A 16208-nucleotide genomic window follows, 5' to 3' on the forward strand; every position below is an offset into this window, starting at 1 on the left:
CATATGAAACCAAAATCAAATAACAAAGACCACATAAGAAACAGCTGTCATGTTCAGTGGCCTTTTTAAAATCAGTTGTAAAGGCCTTGCCATTGCAATAGCTTTGTGACTTAACTTTTCAATTTTTGAAACATACTAGACTCTATAAAGTCCTAGAAGACCAACTAAAAAAACAGGAGAGCCCTATCTAGTCATCATTATTGTTATAAAAGCACTGATGAGAAAACATCATTTTAAATAAACATCAAGACAAGGTATCCACTGATACAGGGATTTTCTAAATCAATATTTCTTATTAAGAATTCAGAAACAATGAAATACTAATATTATTCTTTTTTGACCTAGTGATCACTGGATTCAAATAGCCTCTTAAATTTATGGTTAATAATGTTCCCCATTTCTCACACTTCAGACTGGCAACTGAATGTATGGTACTGCTAATCAGCTAGAGGTTTTTATACGTAAAACACTATTTTGTTTAATGAAAGATGTGGTTATCAGAATTTACTCTACTCAATAGCTTCCCAAGTCCAGGCATATAAAACAAAATTAGCAATTTTACTAACAATACTTCTTGCTATTGAACTATAAAAAGAATTGGAATAGACCGTTTACACTGGCTGGATATGAAACAAACAATTACTTTACAGAATAATTTTAAAGGCCAGTGGTACTGTATCTCAATGTGTTATACCCTCTCATTTAGAATGGCTTTGAGAATTTTGTTGCACAGAATGCTATGTGCTACTGTATATAGTTATATTTGTAAAAGGTCATCTTAGAAGATGCAACTAAAAAAGCATGGTGAAAGACACTTGGATGAAAAATTAAATATAAGAAAAGGCTTTAATAAGGTTCTATTCTCTGGACTTTAATATCAACAGTTATCAATTTTAAATTCAGTTTAATCATGCAAGTTAATTTTCCCCATTAAAACTGTCTGATATATACCATTTCAACGTAAAAGAGAGAAAAGTTTTTTTTAAAAAGTGGAAAATTCGTAAATGTTTAATGTGGCTTTTTATTTTAAAATTTGAGCTTTAACACAGTTGATAAGAAATAAGAGACAGAATACAACCTTTAAACGAGTTATTCCAATAGCTCTTAAAAGCAACTGAGATTGCATTTCAGATGATTAAAATGTAATACTGTATATACAGAAAAACACAAGATTCCTTGATTCTTCACAGACTTGAAAGTGCCATTTCACCGAGTTTTGCTGAGACAATATGCCAAAATCACTTCAATTGTACTGGAGCAAGTCACTCTTGGTCATCCTTCTTTCTCCAGAAGCCAGGATGTTGCAATTTCATTTTTAGAAGGAAACAGAGGCCAGTAGAGTGTGATCTCGAGAATATGGAATGTAAAAAAAAATATAATTCCTTTTCAAGAAAGGACGTCAGCCAAGGATATAAGTGTAATAATTAAATAGTTAATGTCAGGGACAAAAAGAAGCAGGGACAGAGGGGTTCATAGAGGTCAAAGCATCTATGGTATTGAGATTATAAAACCTGGTAACATACTGTAGATGGAGAAACCCACATAAGAGTCATGCAGTTCTCATCCAGGAATGTTCTATCAAGGAGAACACCAGAAATGGCTTGTGCTCTGGTGAAAACGTCCTGTATGTCTCTTGGGGACAGGAAGCACAGACGTTGGTCATACCTAAGTTGGCAGGAACCCGTATCATACAACACAAATTTATGAAAAAACCAGACTCAGAAGCCAGGTTAGGTGTCATCCTGAAAGCACTGTAAACTGGTGCATTGTGCCTCAGGAGCATACTGTAGTGAGCAAGCAGCTAAAAAAAAACAACATAAATACAAGGGCTTCAATGTCAATTAAGATGAAATTTCACAGAGGGCAAAAACAAAAACCTGAAAGCTTAAGGAGCTTCATAGATTCTTCCCCTCCTCATGTCTTGTTGTTTTGCTTATTTCTTTAACAAAATCACTAGACAATGGATGCATAAAAACGTGTGCATCACGTGACTGAATTAATGCCAAACCAAAGGCAAGTTTGGAAGAAGGGAGCTTGGACAAGATACTCCCATTAGCCCTTAGTTGAAAATAATTCTTGGCACTGTCAAAGACAGTCAGTGTTATTCAGGTGAAAAAGACAGCAGGGTTAAGGTGAGTGCAAAGGGAGTGTCAGTAAGCAGGGTTTGAAGAATAGCACTTCTTGAGTCAAGGGGTGCATGCAGTAGTCACAAAACCATCTATGTCAAAGTCAAGAGGAGTCATCAAGGGTCAACTTGACAGATTCAACACAATAGTTGAGTGGAAGAAGAGTAGAGTACTACAGCTACAACGCAGCATCCAGCTCATATTTACAAGAAAAAGCTCTTGGGTGAAGTATGCTCAAGTCTGACGTAGAAAGCCTGTTATAGAGAAAAGGAAAGCAAATACGAGAACAAAAGAAAGATTGGTAATTATCAACCTGGAGAATGGAAAGAATCGTGCTCTTGTTCTTAGTCCAGCAAATCCAACTCCAATTACCAGACAGCTGCTCATTCTCACCTACCCAAAGTCTAATCTGGAAGCAAAAGGCACAAGGCAGGACCACACCTTGGACAGGACATCCGCCTTTCACAGGGTCACTTGCAAACAAGGACAATTTAGAAATACCAATTATATTTGCCGGCATGTCTCAGAGAGTTAGGAGGAAAGTAGAACCCATATCGACATGGGGAAAGCATGCCGACTCCACACAGAAGGCGTATGAGTTCAAAAAACAAAAACAGAACCCAATATTAATAAGGCTACAGTGCTCCAGAAAGTAAACAGTAATCTGCAGAATCCAAACCATGGCCCAGATTAAACAATTTCACTGGGATTGTAGAGGAAAAACAGACAGGTCAGAGTGATGTTGCAGGGACATTCTGGATTGATACAGCACACTAGACCAGCAAATTTTAGTGACATGGCACATCCCCATTGGTGATGACTGTTTTCGATCTTTGAAAGAGAACAAGCTTTCATCTGCTAGACTGCAATGGCTACCACAGTGCAATCTGAATTCATGGATTCTGGAAGAAATGTTAGAATTTTTCAGGCATTCTGTTTGTGATTTATTTAGAATATGAAGCATACACTTAAGAAATACATGAAATCATGACCCAGTGACGTACGTAGGAGGAAAATCTGTGATTTTGTAATGCAAAAAGGTCAAAACAGCATTGGCTTTTTTTAGTGTTTTAAAAATTCTCAGAAATACTTTATTCCAGATTACTCTGCCTGATGAAGACAGCTTTCATATCACAGATGAAAAATATTTTCAAAAAAAGAACAAAGTATTTCTTCTTTCACTTCTTTCCAGTAATCATGAATCTTAAAATGCTGTATTGGACAGAAGTGTCTAGCATGTTTTACATGACGGTTCACAATTTTTAATACAATGTAAGGCACAATGAAAAAAACAAAATAAAATAAGTTTCATATACCGTAGGTCTCATTCATTAAAATGTTAATTAAAAAAATCAATTTTATTGAGCAAAAATAAAAAAGACCAGTCTAGTCTCAGAGCAGACACTTAGGATATCTTTTTTTTTCTCTTTTTTAAATATTGCTTTCCAGATACACTTACCCAAATCTAGAAAATTCTACTGCAAGCAAGCGATAAAGGAGTTCTTCATGTAGCTACCTGACCTCTGGACATTCAAGTGCTTTCATCATTACACAATGAGACTTATAAAAATTTGAAATTCTGTGTTGTTTCAAGTGATATTTTGATGGATATTTCTTATCAGTTAAAGTGCTGAGATGTATAGCCTAGTTTTTGATTAGGGCAGGGATCTTAGGTCAGTCCCCACAGTGCAGAGATGTCTCTAGATTTAGTTTTAAATGGAAATGTATTATTTTCTCAGGCAGAAAGACATTTGTATGTATTACTTTCTTGAGGTGATTGATTAAAACATGCAATTTGTTCCAGGTACTGTACGGTGCATTTAAACATTTGCAGACCTGGAGAGAAAAACTATATGTATCCAATTACTCAACAGTTAAACTAATTCAAAACCTGAGCACTCTGGCATTACAAAAGCCAGCAGAAGCCGCGACTCTCTAGGATGTGAGTGTGAAGATAAGGGAGTGCTTTGGTTTGTTAAAGCTCGTACTGTAAGTGCTGTCATTTGGAAATTTTGATGGGGGGACTTAGGCTTTGAGTCCCAGTGATCTTGCTGTATTGAGAACATCATCCCTGGTGAGGTAACAGCCACACAGTTGACGCAGGCCTGTGAATGATTCTCTACCGTGAAGAACTCTCCAATTATCAATGAAAAGAACCTACAAAACAGAAGAAAAAATAACCAGACATAATAAAGGAATTTAAATACTGCCAGTATTAACTATGCAAGGAATCTGTTTTTGATAAAACTGTAAAGGGAATTCAGCTGTAATCTTTTATTTACAAAGTAAAATAAACTCCTATGAAGTTCATTGCCATCTAGAACAAAGAGCTGGAAGAATGGAAGGTTTTTTTATTTATTTGTGTGAAGAACTATACACAAGACTGATGTGCTGTTTGTGGGAAAATATGTGAAGCAAGCATGGGCTTTATAGACAAAACTGATGGACATAAATTAAAAATGTAATCCCCAACAATAAACAACCACTCAAAGGACCTACAGTACTTAGGGTTTTTGTAAAACATCCGAAGATGGCTCAGCCCCTCCCACAAATCAATTACAGTGAAGGTCTTTCAAACAAACTTTAAGCTTTCCAGGCTTCCTCTAAAGAGATCTAGGACTTCACTGACATAAAGACTAGACAACACATAAACTAGACAAACACTAAAACCGTACCTTTCCTGGCTTGAGCTTGACCCAGAGTTCATTTTCAGGCTTTCTCAGCTCTGAGGTGAGAGCTCGGTGTGCTACATACCAGCGCTGTACCACATCATGAGGAACAGTGTTGATTACTGCCCGGTCGTAGTTATTGTACCTGTAAGAGAATTTAAAAAATTTAAGTCTTCTATTTTAATGATTTGAAACAGACACCAAAATCTAGAACATGGAAAAACACCACCCTCAACTCAATTTTCTTTCCTTTGGTAAAAGAAACTAAACTACCCATTAATACCATTAGTGTAGGCACTTTGTATAAGTTGATGAGTTTCTTTAATTTTCAGTTATGAAAACTACTGGCTCCTGATAATCACCTTGTTTAACTGTTAAATGTGCTTCAAAGTGAATGAGTTATTTGTGTATAATGCACTTTTAACCTCCTAATCTAACATGCTGTTAAGGAACACAAAGATGTCCATTCACTCGTGACACTGCAGTCACTGTACAAAACATGTAATTTCTGAAGATACTTTTTGCCTTTCCTGCGTTTAAGGTCATGTAAAAACTAGGCTACCCATGTGATCTAGAAAGGATTACTATATTTGGCAAGAAAGAGAAAAGCTTTTAGGAAAGACAGACAATGTGCATTTCAAATGCAAATCGTCCTCTTAACCTTCTGAAGGTTCTGTACAACAGCTTCCAAACCTGCAAGTGACTATCTTTACCTTATCATGTAGACCTCATTGTTCCATGGGTAGACATTGAGCACTGGCCCAATTCCAATCATATGGTTGTGATACTCTCCCACGTTCTCAATATATTCGTGTTTGATGGGCACTTTAGTGAGCAGGTCAAAGTTGTCTGGAGTCTCCTGAAAAACCTTATCTGCTGCATGAAAGCCATCCACAAGCAAAGTCCTCCCACCAGTCCCTTCGTGTCTTAGACAATGAAACACCTGGATCCTACAACCAACAAAAATGGTTACATTTCTTAAAATTAGTCTCCCCCACATTTGTGTGAACTGCAACTCTGTGCAGGTCATGCAGGTACATATCAATGTTTTTCATGCCAGTATTATTATTATTATTATTATTATTATTATTATTATTATTATTATTTAGGGCATTGGCAGTTTTGCACAGTCCCAAAAAAATTTTTTTGATTTGTTTCTATGACAACAAAATAATCAAATCTGTGTATTCCATTTTTTAAACTTTGGACCGGAAAAGGGCGAAATGTCTTTTAAAAATCCTTTGGAGTGATGCATTCCAATGTGACACATACAGTACACAGTTGGCTTGCTGTGTGGGAAACGGAATAGAAAGCAAAGACTGAACAATAAATAAGCAAGAGTCAAAGTAAAGGCCACTAGCATTTCGAAAGATCCAGTACAAAGAAAAAAGCCAAGTATTTGTGGCCATGCTTTACATGCCCTTTTTGACTAGAAATAAATTTCTCCTTTAGCCCCCTATAGCTCGCCCACATAGAATTAAAATTTAAAAATAACCAAATTTAACAATGCTCTTTAAATAATTTTGGCTTGCTCTCTAGGATGTCACGTATAATCAGGCTGTTATGTTTGAAAAGGATAAATTAACAGAAACTAAGTCCTTGACTTAATTAGAGGGCAGAGATTAGCATCCGATGAAGACAGAGAGCACTTCATTAGAAACTCCTCTGATGAATAAAACCCTTTCAATCTCAGAAGAACAGGAAACATGAGTCTCTGCAAATGAACAGGATAACAGTGTTAGGAATTAGTAGTGAGGGCCCTATGCAGAAAACCAGGACAAACTCCAAAAGGCGTAGTCAAAAGAACAATCCGATGTCCGAAAGCCAAAGGTAAACTAGCCGGTGCAAAAGTACAAATAACAAGAAGCGGAACCGTAAACCGTGAGGAAGCCGAGAGTCAAAACCAGAACAAGACCAAAAGTACCAAAACCAAAATCAGGAGACGTAACCAGGGTCAGGAAGCCAAAAACCAAGCAATAAATATCAATGAGAATGGGAGTAGCTCTAGCCAGGAAAACCCTAATACTGAGCAGCGGGAAGAGTGTGAGGTAGCATTAAATAGGCTAGGGAAAAGGGCTAATTGGGAACTGTGCTGGAATGTGAGGTGGAATGACGATTCTTCCAGAGGCATGGTGTAACAAACAGTCATTTGAATGGCAAAAGTGAAAACAGAAAAAATTCACAACAGCAGCAAACGGGTTGATTTGCAGCAATACTCTGTTGTATTAGTTAGTGAAATGAAAAAAAGAGTACAGTACATACTGGAGCATATAACATTTTTCTGTTATATTTCTTACATAGCACATCCATATAGAGGTTTAATGGAATAACATTCCGCGAACTAATTTATATAGTTAGGAAAACTATCAGACAGAAATGGATAGAATGCAAATTTCTGGAGAGAGGATTCTATTCCTTGCATATAAAGTACACTTGCAGCTGTGAAGTAACAAAAAATGTTATGGACATACCCACATGGTTCTTGGAAATAAGAAGTATCTGTGTGACGATCCAAGGCAAGCTTAGTATAAGCAGTGTCCCCTCTGGAAAAATCAGAGGTGAAGTTCCACACTCTACCGTACATGGTCTCTCTAAAAAAATGAAAAGTGTCAGGACCAGCGGCCTTGGCTTGTACAACAGTACAACATAGACATCTTTCCTAAAACAATGAACATCTGGCATATCAAGCCAATAATAAAACAAGGATATTCAAACATGGGTTAAAAACAGACCATTTTGTTAATTTGTTTTATTTCTTCCAGCCCTAGTTCAAGTTTTCCTTTTGTGTTTTAAATGATTGTTAGTGCAGGTATTTTTGATGCATACTTAGTCCCTAATTAGTGTTACATTTTTCTTTGCACTAAAGAATGTAAAAAGCCTATCACAAGCCACTTTGAAGGTAAGACAGGATCAAAGCAAGGTTGTATTGCTACCCCAACACTGATCAATAAACCTTACTGGAATGCTATGTGTGACAATCCTACCTGTAGCTTATTTGGAGCTAAATTACCAAAAGGAAGCTCAATCGTTTGATATCAGCTGTTGGTGCTCTAGTACACATGTGATGCTGTACAGTAGTGTTTCTCACCTTTGTCCATCCCACAGCACAGTAACATAAATACAAAAAGTATGCAACACCCCTCCCCCCATACAGATATTGACCTGAACATATTTTATTAAAATTATAAACAAAACTTATTTCTAATTTTAATCTAAGTTTACCTCAAACATATGCCTTATCCTGGCAGTAATTGATGACAATGAAACACAGAGCTCTTGCTCAACAGCTCTCAGATATTCTGTTTTGATTTTTATATCCATCGAACTAGGGTGGCATAGTAGCATAGTGCTATGGTGGTTCCACACAGTGCTGAAGCCCAGGGTTCAATTCCTGGGGGTGCTAATCTGTGTTGTCTGTATCTTCTCTCTGTGTGTTTGTGTGGGTTTCCACTGTGTACTTCAGTTTACTACCACAGTCCTACATACTGGTAGGGAGTGTGTGTTGGATGGGATGGGGACACCCATTTTACAGTATGTGTCTACACCACACTTTGGTTACTCCTCTAAACTACCAAATTATTATTTTTTTCTCAAATTGTGCACCACATCTGAATAGCAGCACAACGATGAAGATTGGCTACTGTAGAGTGTTCTTAATTAGAGGGAGATCTTCAGATAATCTTCAACATCTTTACTGAGGCACACAAGAAAACGGGATGCTCAATAACTAAAGTCCTCCATCAACATGCTCAAAATGAGCAGTCTCCAGCTCTATTAATTTTCATGAGAGGGAATCTAGAAAAAAATTAAGCCTTTTCTGCATCATGGAAGTAATCTCTTATGGACAGCTGACACTGATGAAGAGATTCAAACAAATGTGGAAGTGCACCATTAATCCGCTTAAAGAAACTGGAATTTCAAACACCAAGTTCAAACCTGAAACCAAGACAACATTCTCTTCAACTAGCTGTGATCCCCAATTTATGCTACAGAAAGCTGAAACATGAACAACACAAAGATGAAATCTCAAGACGGACACATCAATGTACCTGTAGATCTTCTGAGAACAAACAATACAATGTTAATTTCATCTCACAATCCAGTTTCAAGGCAATGGCATTAACTTTGGTAGACCAGACTATCCAAGGGTTTTTTTTCCCAGATAAGTAATGACTTACACTTGTATGAAAGGCAGAGAAATCTCTCTGAAGATGTCTTTAACACAAACATGAAGAAATGCAGCATCAACATCAACTCCCAGAACTGTCCAGCTGTAGCTTAGATGGAGGAAGAGCCTGATGCAAGTAGCTCAGCACTTTAAAACCATACAGAAGCAATGTGATAGACAAGGAAAAACCATGGAAATAATGTCATAGCCATTATGTTAAATGTCAAATAAAGCCAGCAACTACATCACCCTGCAACTCATAAGTGGCAACCCACTGAAGCTAAGCAGGTGTGAGCTTGTTCAGTCCCAGGATGGGAGACCTCCTGGGAAAGTTAAGGTTGGTACCTGGAAGAGGTGTTAGTGGGACCAGTATGGGGTGATTCTATACTGTAAAAAGGAGCTGTTCCTTGGATGAAACGTAAAACGGAGGTACCGACTCTCTGTGGTCATTAAAAATCCCAGGTCGTTTCTCGAAAACACCCTGTCCAAATTTTCCATTGGCCAGTTATGGCCTCCTACCACTGATAGCTGATACAGTATGTGGTGAGAGCACTGTGTACACTACGACTGCCGTCGCATTATCCAGGTGGGTGCTGCACATTGGTGGTGGTGGAGGGGAGTTACCATTACCTTTAAACTGCTTTAAGTGGAGTGTCCAGAAAAGCACTATATAAGTTTAAGTGATTATTAATTATAATGTCATGTCAACAACCCAGGACTATCCTTTCTACCTAGGAACACAAGCCCATAATACAACACCGTCCAACCTAGACTGGCCTCAACATCCATCTTGGGGTTCACAAACAAGATATTCATGCACAACAATTATCTCCTACTGTGAGGTACCCCACAAAATAGCCACCTTTCATAGTGAGCTCATTACCAGTGGTCTAGGCAAAGCCAGAATTACATAAATGTTAGTTTCTGAAACAATTATCTGTTGTGCAATTTCATTTTGCACCAGAATAAATCAAAATAAACTCTACAGCATACCATATACAAAATAAGCATCTAAATATGTGTATAAACTCAAAGTTACATTGCATTTAAAAACTAATAAAAACACTTGTCTGAATTGTATAGTGCTCTATGCATGTGGATCCCTAAAAGCAAAGGAACACTATCACCAAAGCAGAAAGCACAAACACTGCAAACACTTTTCTTCCTTTGGCAAAAGTGATATAAGCCCCATGATTTATAAAGCAATCATTTTCCAGCATGCCACCTGCTGTGTATTTAATAAACAGATTTAGTACAGCGCTGAAACTCGTTCCTTTCTCCCCTAATCCTCTTCTCTATTCAAGGGTCGGGCACTATCAAAAATCAACACATTTTCTCTAACAAAGACTTGTGCCATTTGTGTTACTAGAACAAATTATCCCTTGCTTTTAACTGAGTTTTAATTAAATAAAGCTTTATTATACGCACATGCTGCCAGGAAACCAAAAGATCTAAAGGGGAATCGACACCTTTATATTAACATAAAGGTACAGGCAAACATCTTCATGTTGCAAAGTGACATGTGGGTTTCTTTGAGTAACAGTACAGGGTAATTTCACTATACTATTTCTTCTTTATATGAAAAAAAATCCTTGTTTAAAAATAATAATGTAAAAATGTTCAATACTTTTAATTGACAAACAAAAATGCATAAAGTATGCGTCACCTATAAATTAAGACATCTGATGAGTGAAAATGCAGTTGAAAATTAAGATCTTTTTGAACTACACATATATTCCAGTTTTGACCAAAGCAAATACACATTTTCATAACTTTTCTTAGACTGAGGCTGTGGTGCTAATTTAACTGTTAAAGTACTACAACATTAGTCTGGAAAACATCACCACTCCCTGAGGTCTCACTCAAGAGCATTTGCTGGACTCTTCTGAAGCCACGCAGCGTCTGTGTTCACACACACTGTTCACTCTTTACCTGATGAGACTGACTCGCTGAGCAACTGTCTCTGTGGCTTCCAGAGTTGCAGGCACGTCTTCCACGAAAGCGATGCCATAAAGCAAGAAGTCTTTCAGAAATTTTTTCAGCTCTTGATCAGAGTTCATGAAGTTCTCACAGCTGACTGAAGGCACTTTGGCACTGGTGTAAATCTCGGCGTTCCACAGTATGCGTGGCTGGACTGCATTCTGCTTCTGCCCTTCATAGCTGTTCTCAGCCAGCCAGGCCAGGCTGAATCGGGTCACATGACCATCAGGCCCTACAACAATACCCAAAGACACCCTGAATATCTGTGAATCAGTTACATTTAGACTTCACCAGAATGAAAAGTGACCAGTGAATCTCTTACACTTAAAAAACACAATTTAAATCCCGTATTCCAAGTAATAAGGAGAAGTGACAACCATAAGATATTGTACTTGTCATTGGTACAGATATAACTGATATAACCATACTTAAAAGCACAGCTGATCGGTTGGTCTGAAAGGATAAATTTATATATTTTTTATTACCGAAAATGCAAAAGGATTGCAAAGAACTAAAACGTCCTTAGGTGATCATAACCAGGGCAGTTACATTGCAACCAGCTCTCCATGGAATTTTGTGCAGTTTTCCATAGTCATCTGAACACATGGATGCATCATCAGCAGTTCATCTCTTTCACAAGACTAAAAGCTTTGTGAGCAGCGGCATGGTTTATCTCTTCGCAGATAGCAATCTGCCCCCTGACAGTTAACTGACTTTACTAATTAACTATATACTGTAAGAGGGCAAGCATAAAAGTAAGAGAACGACTTGGAACTGGGAAAACAAATCTGAAAGACAACAGGCCTAGTAATGGAAATTGGAACACAAAACAGTGCACTGAAGAAGAGCAACATGCTTAGATGGTGTGATGAGCTGTTGCTCACTTATTATTAAATTCACAAAAGGATTAAGTGACTGCAATTTTAACATCAATATTTTAATTATGCACAAGCAGCACTTAATTACACCATTTCTTAATATATATACAGCATGACACGAATGTTGCCCTTACATTGCCACTGATAACAAATCAACCTGGCTCTTTCATCAGGGAAACCCATTTCTACAGTAACATTTTGATCTCGTTTTACAGCTCGTTTTGTTCAGAAAGCCTGGAAAAAACAAGAAGTAATGACAGTGCAAGGGTCATAATTCACCACTTGCTTCGCACATCCACAAGAAACTTGAACATAATCATTAACATGTGAACAAAAAATATACCAGTTCAGGGAGCACTTATTTGCCAGATGTACACATATGCATTAGGAACATAAAAGAAATCTATGAAACTGCAGTTTTACACAGTATATTGTTACAAGAACATGAAGGTATAGCTGAAAAACTCACAAGTCAGGAAGAGGGATTCTTCATCCACTCTTGTTTTTGAGGGGCGGATAGCCAGTTCCACAATGGCGGTGTCCAGGTTTCGCTGATTGGTTTTTGCATTGTAGCAGGAAGCTGAGCGACAGTGATCACGAAGCCACACGTAATCGAAGTGCATCACTAACCCACCATACTGGAGCTCTGGACAACCATAAATCAAACAGCATCTGATTAATCTCCCAAAGACCAAAACATATGCAAAGTACTTTTTACGTACCATTTTCTGGGATCTAAACAGAAATCTCAGAATAAGTAATTGCAAGGATAAGGTTTCAAGTGCCAACTATGTGGAAATGCATTTAAAATAGAGAATAGGAGGTATCCTTTATCCAAAGGGTTGTAGAATGAGCTACCCAGTGTTGTTGCTGAGGCCTTCACCCCCGATTCTTTCATGGCTGGATGAGATTATTGGATCAATTAACTACTAACTACCAAGTTGACTAAATGGGTTAAATGGCCTCCTCTTGTTTGTAACCTTTTTATGTTCTTACACCATTAGTTAAGTGGCATAACAAGAATGACAAAAAACAGGATGTATGACTGAGCACACTGTATACACCCTTAGAGAATTAATCTGGAAAGAAAAGCAATATCTTTTTCTCATGTGCCAGATTTAATTTACTGCAGATGCCCTTCATTATAATGGAATTTCTCATTTATTTTGCAAAGCTTCAGGAAAACAAATTATTTACTAAGTAGCTTAAATGTATAAGCAGCAATTATTAGCATTATTTAGTAGTCTGCTTGGTGGTCGTGAAAACATTTGATGACAATTTTAGAGTCATGTTATTATAGGATTCATTTTCAATTACCATTCTTACTGAACTGTTTAATACGTTTGAGTCAAAGAAGAAATATACCAAGATCTTACATGTATAATTACATTAATTATAATTAAAAACAGTGTGATTAACATTTCATTTTCAACTTTAAACAAAGGGGAGACTTCAAACATAACCCATAATGTCACTAATTATGTGATAAAACTATTCCTACAAAGAATTGTTCTGAATTTGCCAATTCAACCTTTCTGTTAGCTTTTCTGGCGTCTTTTAGTTTTCAACAGCCTTCTGTTTTTGCTTAAAATCAAAGCTTCCCCCCATCCATAACATACCAAAGCAGTCATCTCGCAGTTGCCAAGCACAGCTTGTGGATTGTGGTGCTGTGTGCTGACAGCGTTTGGCAGAAGTCATTCCACGCGCGGAATACCAAGGGGCTAAAGACTGGGCAGGACGTCTTGCCAAAGATTTCATGCAACCCCCCAGCCAAACAATCGCACGTGGTAAAGCCATGATCTAAATGGAAGAAAAAACAACGTATTCTTCTGATTGACACACCACTACAATCTCTATGACAAGTTACACAGCACCCTCCTCTTTCTATAAGACCAATATACTTAATCAGTTTAGGTACACAACGGTTAACTGTAACGTACTGTATAATTAGCACTTCAGTGCCAAGGGATGAAATTCAGTTCACTGTACTTACCATATCCTCACCACTTTCAACGCACCAACCAATATTTCAAAGTATTTCCTTAGTAAAAGGTTTGGAAATAGAAGGAAAAAGACTAACTCCAACTGACCCTTTAAACAACAAAAAATAATTCATGGAGTCTGACATAACTATACAGGAAGCCAAACTGCGTATGCAATGCATCCACGTATAACTCGTATATATTCTATATAATTCGTATAACTGGTTACTTTACAAAGCAGAACAATATATTAAAAAAAACTACAAATAATAATAACATGACAATGTTCAGTTTTGTCAGGGAGATGCAACAATTCGATAAAAAGGAGAACGTACAGTATCATATTCCGATTTTGCACCAATACATGTATCTAAACAATGTTCATTTTGTTTTAAGAAAACGTAACACTGGAAGGATAGCTTCACAAACTCCTATACTAAGACCTTTAGGTGAAAAACAAAAAAATATAATCGTCAAACCAGCTGCTCACACTGATAATGAGACTTTACTAAACGGAAGCACAATACTGTACAGTATATCTTAATAACAAATTGCAAAACTAGCAAGGGACGCAAAGCAAAAAAGAACAAACCTAATGCACAACCCAGAAACATGTAGGTTAGCGCTGAACTGAAACTTGTATAAAATGTAAACTGCAACATTATAGTGCACATTTAGAAGAGAGACAAACGCATTTGCTACAGTATATTAAAATCTTTGTCCGAGCCTAACAAAAATGCATACTTACTTAGTGAAGAAGTCTTCTGCTGTCCTGGCACTGTCGGCACACTTAGGTGGACTTCAGTTCAGTTCTTCTCGAATTCAATGCAATGAACACATTTAATATGGGATATATGGGCTTAATCATTAACGGAACTCTTCCCCGCCATTGCTGTAACGTGCGCCGCACAGAGAGCCAGTGACACGCAAGCGCTCAGCAGAGCTGTCTGAGCATAGGGTGCTGACAGGCAACGGTATACGTAGTTTGCGAGGCAGAGCATAAAAGCTCCATTCGCGGGGGAAGTGGTGCAACGGGGGAAACTTCTGAATTCTTAATATGACGCACAGCATCTTGTTTTCATCGGAGTTATTAGAATCGCGATTTTAAAAGTTTGTAAGACTAAAAGAGTGCGGTTTTTAAAATATTGAAGTTAAATAAATGTAAATGTTTACTTGGACGAGATAATTCTTTACGTGTTAAGTACGAAATTAAAAATACACATAATCCCAACTCTCTGGGGCCTTTAAACACACTCAAGTACTATAGAACAGTTAAGACACTACCTGACCTGACATTTCAAATGACTTTTTTCAACTAAATGATATGTTCTGATGAAGTACATACCAAAGGAGGCCTCATAAACTGTGAAGGGTGCCACTGGGAATCTGGCAAACAGAACATTGCACTGGAAATCTGAAAGTGTTGGGTATTCCCTTGTCTCCCTTGTTTCTGATACACCAAAACAAGGGAGGCACAACTAACATGGCCTGGCCAATTGCTCGACTATAACTCTTGCCTGTGGGGACTAATGTGAATTTGTTTTATCATTCATAACTGATCTTGTTAATTACTTTAACTTTTGTATAACCACTAAATCACCTCATTAGTGAGAAATCTGAGTGGGCACAGACAATGAGATGATTTACTCTTACAAATCTCAAGCTTGGTATAACTCAGTAAAAATAAAAACACACAGAAAGGAACTGCTATGCCCCACCTATCAAGAGAACAAAGCGTTTGTGTCATTATTGGAGCAACACCTTAGGTAGACTCACCAGCAGTGGTGCAAAATCCTCTTTAGTGATGAATCAAGGTGTTGTGTAGACAACTCTACCACAAAACAATGAGTGTGAATCAGAATGATACTGTAATAATTAAGAACAACAGGCCAATTGATGGGGAGGTCCAAGTGTGTTGATCTGGACAGGAATGTCTTCACTACAGAACTCTACTTTTAGTGACTGATGGTTACACTACATTAGTCACACACTTGCTGCTCTTCCTGTGGGCTCATTGACACAATCCCAGCAATACAACACATTGCGTACTGCATTTGGCAACACCTTTCTTTTGAGATGGAAATGTGACAGTTTTGCCATGGATGCCCTACTGACAACACTACTGACAACCCCGATGAACAATTCTGGAATCAGGTAGGATGATGTTTGGCATCTAGGTTTCAGAGAGGAGTGAACAGGTACACACTTGTCAGGAATCTATGAGAAGAAGGGGACAAATATCACAGATCTACAATGTGAATTGCTTTGAATAGTACCCACGCACACTACTATGACTCTATGTCTTCACAGTAGTTTTGATGAACTTTACTGCTGACAAATGTTAATCAGTATTGTTTTTTTAGCAAACTAAAGTTTATTTCACAAAAAACATATTTATTTCACAA

General features: G+C 37.5%; 1 protein-coding gene across 1 annotated transcript; it reads right to left on the reverse strand.

The window, feature by feature from the left end:
• Positions 1-1001: 1001 nt before the first annotated feature.
• tmlhe (trimethyllysine hydroxylase, epsilon) lies at positions 1002-14756 on the reverse strand. Its single transcript, XM_006632647.3, has 8 exons — positions 14552-14756; positions 13441-13621; positions 12291-12467; positions 10896-11175; positions 7267-7386; positions 5509-5745; positions 4802-4940; positions 1002-4283 (listed from the first exon to the last, which is right to left on the reverse strand). The coding sequence occupies exons 2-8, from the start codon at positions 13616-13618 to the stop codon at positions 4152-4154; spliced, it is 1263 nt and encodes a 420-aa protein (XP_006632710.3). The 5' UTR covers positions 13619-13621; positions 14552-14756; the 3' UTR covers positions 1002-4151.
• Positions 14757-16208: the final 1452 nt, after the last annotated feature.

Source organism: Lepisosteus oculatus, chromosome 8 (assembly GCF_040954835.1).
Source record: "Lepisosteus oculatus isolate fLepOcu1 chromosome 8, fLepOcu1.hap2, whole genome shotgun sequence".
In the NCBI taxonomy this organism is placed as follows: domain Eukaryota; kingdom Metazoa; phylum Chordata; class Actinopteri; order Semionotiformes; family Lepisosteidae; genus Lepisosteus; species Lepisosteus oculatus.

What these genes read in the sequence shown, in the direction of transcription:
- tmlhe (XM_006632647.3), bottom strand. Translation starts at nt 13,618, where the DNA reads ATGGCTTTACCACGTGCGATTGTTTGGCTGGGGGGTTGCATGAAATCT. An exon ending in ACTGCGAGATGACTGCTTTG is followed by an intron (nt 12,468 to 13,440) that starts GTATGTTATGGA and finishes ATGGTTGTCCAG; the next exon opens with AGCTCCAGTATGGTGGGTTA. An exon ending in TATTTCCAAGAACCATGTGG is followed by an intron (nt 5,746 to 7,266) that starts GTATGTCCATAA and finishes TGTTGGTTGTAG; the next exon opens with GATCCAGGTGTTTCATTGTC.